The sequence below is a fragment of the Seriola dumerili genome, unplaced genomic scaffold, assembly GCF_002260705.1.
Source record: "Seriola dumerili isolate Sdu_G_001 unplaced genomic scaffold, Sdu_1.0 BDQW01000450.1, whole genome shotgun sequence".
Lineage (NCBI taxonomy): Eukaryota > Metazoa > Chordata > Actinopteri > Carangiformes > Carangidae > Seriola > Seriola dumerili.
The window spans coordinates 812774-823465 of NW_019174705.1; the positions used below are offsets into that span (position 1 = coordinate 812774).

The 10692-nt window shown below is 39.6% G+C and overlaps 1 protein-coding gene across 1 annotated transcript; it reads left to right on the forward strand.

The window, feature by feature from the left end:
- Nucleotides 1–9457: 9457 nt before the first annotated feature.
- grp (gastrin releasing peptide) lies at nt 9458–10568 on the forward strand. The gene is made up of 3 exons (XM_022762849.1): nt 9458–9488; nt 10159–10400; nt 10515–10568. Exons 1-3 carry the CDS (start codon nt 9458–9460, stop codon nt 10566–10568), a joined length of 327 nt encoding a protein of 108 aa, XP_022618570.1.
- Nucleotides 10569–10692: the final 124 nt, after the last annotated feature.

Below are 10692 nucleotides of genomic sequence, written 5' to 3' on the forward strand. Positions count from 1 at the left end.
TTTCAGTCGTTATTATTTCCCTTTCAGCAATACAATAGCGTACAAAGATCAACTTACTTGACTCTAAAAAAAAAGGTTGGCTGCAGCAAAGGGATATTTGCACATTTTCTTTCATTTATTGGTGTTTGAGAAGAAGCCACCTATATTTTCCCTATATTCTGTGAATTTGTGGACTCGGGTCTTAGCAAATGAACATCATTCAGTCAAGCTTTAGTTGAATTGTCACCACAGTACAGCCTGTGAAACACCATGTTTACCATGACTTAGTCATTGCTTTCTGGTGCTTGTTGTTTCATTAGCAGACTGAGCTCAGTGCTTGCCCCCCCCCCCCCCCCCCCCTCCCCCCCCCCCCCCCCCCCCCCCCCCCCCCCCCCCCCCCCCCTCTCCACACCGCCCCCCCCCCCCCCCCCCCTTCAAAGCAAACTGCATCACATGGATGCAAAGCTTTCCTGAAAAAATGAGTCCAGCTGACATACATTATGTGTATACAAGTATGTACAATTACACCTATTTCTCCCGCATTTGTCCTTACAGCAGGTGACTTTATTGATTGTCTTGAGAGAGAACCACATGCTGGCCCTCGTGGGGGTGTATGTGACATTTTGATGACATTAAATGTGGGTAATCTGCAAATCATTTTCCCTCTTTAGTCACTACATGCTCAGCATTAGTATAATAAAACAGTAGTATACCAGTGTACTAATGAAATACATTTGTACTGAAGAGTTCCTCCTCTTGAATATATATTTTCTAATATAAAACATCAGGAGAATGATGGGCTCAATATAGCAAAGGGGATGAGTGTCCTTTCAATTTGAGTAATTTTCTCACTAGTTGACTGACACTTGTCTGTTGGTTTGGGGCTGAATACAACATGTGAAAAATACTTTAGCTGAAGGCATTATGAAGTGTAAATATGAATATGATGGCAGAAGACAAGGCTTTTGATAAGGCGATATTGAAAAGATCTAAAGATGATCACTTTCAAGTAACGTATGTTTATTTATCAGAAACAACCAATGTTCATAGAACATGTTCTGGTTTGTCACTGCTTTAAGGAAAATGTCTTATGAGTTTTATAAGAAACACTTTGCTTTCAGTGGGCTGTAATTCTGCAGAAACAAACCAGTCTTTATTTTTCTAATAGTGAGCACTACAAATAATATATGATGGGACTGAAATGTCTGTATCTATTAATGGTGTTGGGGACAAAAGACAGCCATGGAGCTGTACTGCTTGTATGTGCAGTTAAATAATTGCTGCTCTTTGATCCAAATGCATGGCAACCACATCTGCACATACACAGAACCAAATCCCTTAGCCTCAACCTAGGTTTCAAAATGTAACCATTCTCAATCCAGATGATAGGAGCGGTAAAGTGATGAAGTAAGCATAAAAATGTGATGGAGAGAGGGAGAAATGTTAGAGGGAGGGCAGACGAGAAATGCAGTGAGGGGGGAAAAATGGCTGCTGAGCTGTGTGAAGCTGCAGCAGAGAGAGAAAGGCCTGGTGGAAAGAAGAGCTAGTCACAGCCATGACAGCCAGAGCAGCCTGACGTAGGAAGTAAATGAAGGTTAAAGACAGACAAATATGAAAAATACACAACACAGAACCCCCTCTTAGCAACAGCAGTTTTAATGCACATGCACTGAAATCCACACTCTGTGTGAAAGACTACTACAATATCAGTAAAGTGAATGGAAAATAACAATAGTGGAAACATGCAAGTGAATCAGCCACTCCTCACCCTCTTGCCTCCGTCCCTCTCCAGCCACTAGCCAAACCTTCTTTACTTCCTTCCTTCCATCCTGCAACAAACACAGTCACAACACTACTAACCCATAAAAAGCCATCCACCCCACCCTGCCTGGAAAAAAAGTCCTGTTTCTTCCCAACCAGGCAAAGGCCCAGAATACAGGGTCAGGTTACATCCATGGATCTGGTGAGTGGTGGTGGTCCTGGTAAGGATCCTCCTTAGTCATTCTCTGCACCACTAGCAGCACACAGACATGCAAACAGACAGATAGATCATGCTCCTGTGTGTGTGTGTGTGTGTGTGTGTGTGTGTGTGTGTGTGTGTGCGTGTGCGTGTGAGAGGCAGGCTCTAGGCTTCAGATTCACAGACTCCCAGCCGGCCACGTCCCCCTGCCCTCGTCCCTTCCCAAATCTCCCTGCTCCCCTCGCTGTGAGCAGGGGAGCAGCTGCGTAGCACACCGACATCCAGCCAGCAGTGAGCAGCAGCAGGGTCTCTGCCTGTGCCATGGTAGCCAGTGGCTGAGCTGTGAAGGGCTGCCATGGAGTAGCCTGGGCTATCTCTATCCCTCAGTGGAGCACAGAGACGGCATTGTTCCTGTCAGCCCTCCGTCTGCCTCAAACCGGTTTCAGCTGGTTCCGGTCACCCAACATAAAGCCCTGTGCTGCAATACGGCCTCAGAAACACACAGGCAGAAGCACTGTACCCACCTCCCAAGAAACACTGCAGCATTTTTCACTAAACTACATGTATATTGTCATATAGATTTAGTGAAACAAGAACACATAATATTTTATAGAAAGTGTGGTGTAAAGAGATTCCCTAGTCTAGTTGCTTGCACTGCCATAAGATTAGATAAAAATACATACAACAATGTACAAAAAGATGGTGTTTGGGTGGGCACAGTTACTTTCACACACTTAAAAAAACAGGGCAGTAAGTAAAATGATAAAAATGACACCATGTAAACAAAAAATATATTACATGACGTAAGATTTGAAAGGAAATAAGGTTAAAAAGATGTGCAAAATGATCACTGATGATAACAGCAACTTAATAAATTGAAAAGTGGAAGAAAGTTTAGGTAACCATGATGGTAGTTGTATCTCAATCCAGTACCTTGGCCTGTTTCTCAACCAGATCCCCCATTGCTTTCACCTCAAAGACGCTGGTTGTCTTTCTGAAAACTAAAAACTTTCATGCAACCCCCAGCAGCATTACACCCAGCACTGTGATATAAAGACAAGGAATGTAAAAACTCAACACAGACAATCTGACATGAGCAAACACAGGCCATTCATGCACCTCCCTCCCCAGATTTCCATCAAACACATGCCACCCCTACCCCACATATATGCTGCCACAGAGACACACATAAACAAAATCATGCACGTTCATGCATATATAGAGGTAAATGTGGCATACCCTTTTCAGATTTTTTTCCACTCTCAGAGATATTCAGGAAAAAAAAGTCTTCCTGTAGAGGCCTCAGCACCTGCCTTTAGTCAACCCCAACCATTCCAGCCCCCATCCTCCTCCTCCTCCTCCCCTCCCCCCTCTTCCCACTCTCCTTCACTGGGTCAGTCCTAGATTTTAGTCCCAGTCCAGGCCTCGTTTTTTTCCTGAAGCCCCCGCCACCACCATGGCCGTGCATGAAGGGACGGCTGGAGAAAGGGGGCAGTGTTCAGCAGGCGAATCAGGCCTTTTGTCTCTGTCTGTGAAGGGGGGGTGAGGGGACTCTCCACTCTGGCTCTGGAGCAGCAGCAGCAGCAGCTGGTGCAGAGAAAGAAGAGAGAGAGGGAGACGGAGACAGAGGGAGGTGGGGGAGATGGAGAGGAAGAAAAGGAAATGAGTGGGAGAAGAATATTATAAAGGCTTGAATATGTACACTATGCTCATATCTTAGGCCTGTGCTATCACATAACTATATCATTGGTGAAAATGTTTGCCTGGGATTGTCCTTATAAACTAGTCTCGATCCTACACCTTTTTCTGAAGGGATACCTTTTTTAAAAATTTTAATAACATGATATTAAAAATATATATAAATAGCTGAGGCCTCTATTTAGGCCCAACTGCCCATCTGCATGCTGCATATGCCAAGGTCAAAGAGTCTTGTGTCTGCGGTTTTGTTGTTTAAGATTAAGTCTTGTAAACTTGTAAACACCCACACATATATAGTATGGGGAAGCAATGCAAATGAAAGCATATTACATAACACATATTGTAATGGCATTCATTTCTAACATTTTAAAGACATTTCATGAGTAAAATTGTCCTGATCTGAATATTCAGCACACATTGCACAGTAGAGACACAGAAAAATGGCACATCAATAACAACATAATCAAACAGTAGAAAGGTAACTTCACATTACAGTACATGTGATAGATAATTTGGTAAACAATACACGATCAAATCAAGTATTTCATAACCTACCTGCGAGACTGCAGAGAGAGGCTTTCAGCAGAATAAGGCTGTCTCTCTTTGGCCTGCTACCAGTCCTTGATACATCTGGCAGACCTATCAAAGGCTGCCATGAATGCTGCAGCATAAACTAATTAGCCTTCATTATGTAAAGAATCATGCCAGATTTATTCATCAGACAACACAAATGCATTTATATACACTGCAAGGCAGTGGGAGATGTGCATATATATCATTAAAGGCCCTTATGGTGCCTCCTGCCTCTCTACAGTGTGACAGATTCATAGAGGAGGCTGAGGTTGCCGTGCTGCCCACCCCTAACAGACACACAGTCACATGACGTCACTGCCTCCATTCATGTCAGCTATAAGCTGCAAAGGGGAGCTGCTATAAGCTTCTCATCCCATTTTCCTGAATAGGGATTTTTCCAGTTAGTTATATCATGTGATGATGGAATATGTATAGTATTAGTAGTATTTTTTTGTCCAGATCTAAAATGTTTAGTATTTTGTAGCCCTATAAAAATCCTAATATTACCTTCATAATTTCCTGTACCCCTACAGTTTTGTGTAACAGAAACCAGAATTAATTTCTGATACCTTTAATTATCTTATCAGCTTTAGGGAAGGTCCAGACCCCCAGGCTGGAAATCATTAATATCACCTCTTTAGAGGTGGGTCAGTTAGTTGAACCTAATGCTGTGCAGCCAAACATTTTTCAAATCTAATTTTAAATCTTAACGGAGATCCCTAAGTACACATTTGGGAGAATGTATGTAAAATTATGCCCAACACACACAGTATTTGCAGAAATAGAAACATGGAGTCTTGAGTTTGAATATTTCATTCATGTAGCTTCTGTGAAGAGCTGGAACAAGCTGCTGCACAATATATATGTGATACTGTCAGATAGTGATGAATAAGAGGATTTTCCTGACTTTGAAAGGGGAAAGCTGAATTTTCAGGGGTTAAATTTGTCCTTTAAATGAGGAATTTGGACTGAGTTGACTAAAAACCAAAACCTGTTCGTAACACAAGGATTAATCATTTATATAAACACACACTCCTTCTCTGTCTCTTGTGTAACAATATGAAAGCAAGTAAAGCAATATGTTTCTTTTAAATCCCAGCGCCACCTTCAAGGTCCCTGAGTGGACAGCTGCCAGGTGATTTTGTCAAAACTGTGATGAACAACACAGATCTCATAATGGCAAACTGTCCATTTTAATTGACACTTTCTTGCTGAAAGGCCTCCCTTAAATGGCTCTTTTTTTACTTTTCATAAAGCCAATATTATTACAGTCATGACACCACAGTCAGAGCACTTAATGTATCATATGACATTTGAAAAGAATGAATTGTGTGAATAGAAAACGGAAAGGGCAATATTTTCACAGCTAAAAAATAGAGATTTTCAGCATGACTTATCACTTATTGTTCACTGTGTTGTACATGAAAGAAGTAAAATGAGTGTCAAAAACTTTTAACAATTCAATATTTATATTATGTGCTAATGATTATGACTAATGATTGTTTAAAAAGAGATAATAATATTGCACTTATTATTGCACATATTAATAAACTAAACATAATCTATAAATGTAAGTAAAATCGATATGGTTTCATGCTTGTAAGTACGCTCACATCATGTAATAATATAGATCCAAATGTAATATAATTCTTAACACTAAGGTTATTAGTGCAACTTTTTACCCACAGCAAAAGACTCATAAAAATCATTGACTGACTGAGTACTGCCTCACAGTGTCACCCCACAGTGCCACCTGGTGTCCCTTGACTCAACAAATGACATAAAGAGAAAAACTGAATTTTACAGTTGGACCAAGGTATTATTTTTTAAAAACATTACTTTTAATTGATTTTTGAAGTTATACACATCAGGGGATACCAATGTATGAAGAACAACAATTTTCCCACTTTAATAAAGTCATAAAATGTTTAAAGCTCACTTCATACAATCAAAAGTTATAATTACCAGCCTCTATGTGCAAAATGCTGAATTACGCAGCTGACCACGCTTAGTCAGACTTTGAAACCAATTACATTTGGTTTAATTACATCGTCTGAAGTGATTGCAGTGGTGATGAAAGTCAGGCAATCAGTCAAGAGTGGCTGTTACAAGTGAGTGAAAGAGTAAAAACTCCTTGGCCTCTCAGCGTGTGGTTATCCAGTTCATACCATCTTTGTGTAGTATGGTTAAGATTCTTGAAAGGTTTTTAAGTTAATGTTATAATATAGAGAGTCCATTTCAATGATACCTACCAAAATAACTCAGAAATTGGATTAGGATATTACACTTTTAAAACATAAAATTAACTTCTTTATTAATAGTTTCATGTATGATTTTTAAAAAATGAACCCACACAGAATCTTAGTATTTCAGTGATAACCTTGTATCTAGCAGTTTCTTAAGACATTTCCTTTGTACACAATCATGCACAGGATCTTGTTGTCTCTCATAAACATAAACCAACAAATATTTTAGATGGCACTGCTCTGTGTGTCCTACCTGTTGCTGCCCTTTGACCATAGGTGACTCATCCTGTTTTGTTAAGGTCAGCCTTGGATGAGGATCTGATACGTTATGAGCCAGAGATACTCTCTAATATCCTGCAGGGATGTGTGTGGGGTTTTGACCTGACAATACCCAGAGGAAACCTCCAACCTTTTCAACACAAGATGTTACCCACCTGCAAACGCACACAGATGAGCGCATGGACTCCTTATCTGTCCTCATCTATTCTCTTCCTCCAGAAATCTGTACGTCAATACTGCCATGAAAAGGATCAGTCAAGTATGAGAATTTTACACAGACACATGCGTGGGCACCTCACTGTGTTTGAGGACTGCTTCATTCACACTGTTGACCTTTCCAGAGGGTTCAGTACACTAATAAACTGTACTGATAAATGATGTAGACTATACACAACAAGCTGACATATGCCGCATTGTCAAATTCTTGTAAGTGAGCACAGCACAGGTGTTGTCTGCAGCAAGACTATTTTCAGCATTGTGATTCCTGGCATCTTGTTTGACTTGTGTTCCTTCGCAATTGGTGTATTTTTTTTTTTTTTTATAATTCTGCGTCATGTCCTCTGCTCTGAAAACAAGATGATATTTAGAAAGCAAGTGAATGCATTTTATTTGCAAAAATAGGCAAAAGAAACTGGAGTTGTGTACAGCTCAGCTAAAAGAAAATGCATTACATTATTCTATTCTGCTGTTAAGTGATATACTATTCTGATTTATTAGGTTCTTATCTGCAGGTTTCTCCTCAGCATTTGGATGAAACACTCATTGTTTAAATCTAGGAGAGTGCCATTTCCACCATAGAAAACAACTAGGTACATTTATACATTTATTCTAGGACTGTGCAATATGTAAGGTACTTTTATTCACATCGACACTGTACAGAGGCAAATATGGAATGTATTACACTATTATCTGACAGCTAAGTTTAAGATATTACATACAAAACACATCAAAGTGTTGGCCACATGTGAATTGATCAGAAATATAATCCCATGATATGATATACAAAATGTCAATCTAACACTCTGAAAGGGGCCATTGTGCATAATGAACTCTTTTACATTTTGTACTTTATTTGGAGATGATATATGTATTTTTGTAAAATTTAGAATTAACTGAAACGGCTTACAAGAGACATATTTTTAAAAAAAGAAGGGTTGAAATGTTGAAAAGTATTGAATAGATGTAGCCCATAGTACTTACACCAAGGTCTCCTACTGCACTGAAGCCTTTGTGCCTCATTTATATATCGCTTTAAATAAAAGCGTCTACCAAATGAGTAAATGTAAAATGGAAAGCAGCTGAAATATATATAAAATAAAAAAGCAGCTTAAATATATGAGACATTCCTTGCTTAGTAAATGTATAGTTTGTAACACAGTTGTGTGAGCTAACCTTGACAGCCTTAACAAAACTCCACCAGGGCACAGAAGACATCATCCAAGTGTTTTCATAGTCTGTGAAAAAAAAAAAAAACTTTTTTTGTGTCCAGAGGAAGCGCCATGAGATCTGATAAATTGCTCAAGTGATGTCACTAGAGTCGGCATCAGTTGGGTTTGAAGACTCCAAACCTGAAAGTGAAAAATATCTGGTGGTGTGGGTTATGTAGCCTGTGTAGCCCGCTGCTCATCTCTACTTGAGGTTAGAGGCTTGAGGCTACACATTAGCTTCTACTAGCATAACACACCTGAATCTCAGACACAACTGTTGGTGGACAATGGTTCTATTGTGGGTAATGTAGGCGGCAGGTTTTGGTTTTGACAAGGAACAAAGTGTAGAATCTGGCTCTGCAGCATCGATTTGGAGTCTAAGTAGTTTTTTAGGTACAACATTTTATGCACTTACCTCTCCACAGAATGAAATATTTAACTTTTTACTTTCCTACATTTATCTTAAAGCTTTAGTTACATCAATTTCTTCAGTTTATAAATTGTTAAAATTTCCACTTCAACCGGCTTCAACATTAAAGTGCTGCTAAAATGTTAATGCCTTAGAAATAACAGGTGGCTGTATACAATAACACTGAAAGGTGCCATTTTAGATGATCAATACCTTTAGTACTTTTCTACATTTCACAGGAAATACATGTAGTGGGACTACTTTCTCTTGAGTAAATTATCGGAATACTTCTTCCACCGCTGCTTTTCTCCATCATGCTCGTTGAGGCGGAAGCAATTACTCACGAGTCCCGTCCATCATGGTGAAATGACGTTGACACCTGCTGCAGTCACCCTACAATCTCTTGACAAACAATAGCGCGCATTAATAATTATAGGCTATAGATGATCATTTGTCATCATTACTTTCTCATCCTGATGCCGGCACCGTGGTACTTTTAAAAACACCCGCTGACGTACAACTGTGTCAGGAGGGGCACTTAACTTTCCTCATTAGCCGTTTCTATCAGAGGCGTCATCGGGAGTGTAACTTCAACAAGTGTGCAGCTGGACGCCTTCATTTTTCTCGCCCTTTGCGGTGCCGGTTCACACAAATAAAAGAAAAAGTCGACTATGGTGGAGATTTTCTAAAGTTAAGTGAAGCTGATTAACTGCAAGTAAGGGTTAATATACCGTTGTTTAGATCAGACATTTTCTCTGATAACATGGGCGGAGTGTGCTTGTGCTATTCATGGACTTGCAGACCAGTGTGGCCAGTTTTTATTATTCTGGCTACAATACCCTGTATGATGCACTGCTCAGAGGGTCCGGCAGCAGCTGTTGGAAAAATGTACCCACGCGGCAACCACTGGGCAGTAGGTAAGAGAAACATTTCACATAAGATAATGAGATACATTGATTTAATTAAAATTATACTTCGTTGATCTGATTTAGTTAGAAATATGCATCATGATAAGTGATAATATTTAAAGCAAATCATTTCACATTTTGCATCAAAAGTGGATCAGAAATATTTTAGCCTCAACACTAAAAGGCAAATTCTGTAGGCTGTACAAGACTGTTGCTCTGTTGAGTAAATATTTGCCCACTAATAATTTTGTGCATTATAAATGTATTTAAAATTAATAATAATGACAATAAAAATAATGTATTGATCTTCATGACCTGTGTGTTAGTTCTCATAACCCCTGTTTATCTAATAGTCATGTATTTTTTTCTCAGCTTATGCCAGACTGGTCATTGAAAGAAAGATAATTAAATTACAGAATATTGAGTTAAATTAAATTAAGCAAATGTGACCTCTTTTAGACATGAAAGCTCTTTGATGGGAAGCATATAGGCTACTGAATACACTGCATTAGACAGTTTTCCAACCATCCAGCCTTGAAATATGGTGAAAATGTGAACTATAATTGCAGTGTAATTACAGATGAAGGCCTGTGATAATGTTGGTTAACCGAAACGTAGTCAATCAGTGTGATTGACCACATACAGATCAATCTTCATGCATCTCTGTCCAACTTACCAGGTCATTTGATGGGAAAGAAGAGCATTGAGAGCCTGCCTGCACTGCAGGAGACAAACCCTGACAGTGACTACCTCACACCCCCAGAAACAGCTGGGGTCACAGGGCTGGACCGATACGAGCGACTGATGGAGGCTCTGGTGCAACAAAACAACCTAAAACAGATGAAGGCACAAACTGTAGACAGGCTGCTTCGAGTGCGCAGCGGCTGGAGAGAAGAGGACAGAGACAAATATCTCAGGGAGGTCAGTCTGTGGATTTTACCGCCTTATTTATGTGTCTATTAGTGATCCTTCAAGTGTTTTGGAAATAATATGTTATGGTTATGTGTATTTCTCCATTTCTTCACTGCATTATAGATGTCAGAGCTGCTTCTTCTGGCTTTGAAACTGCAAGGCAATGACTCCACCTGAAGGATTCTGTTTCAAAAACAGTCATCATTATCTACTAAACATGTGCCCTGTAATCACATAGCCAAAATGAAAAGTTTTTCTGCTGTAAGAAAACACTGGAAAACCAATAGAAGTTTATTTTATC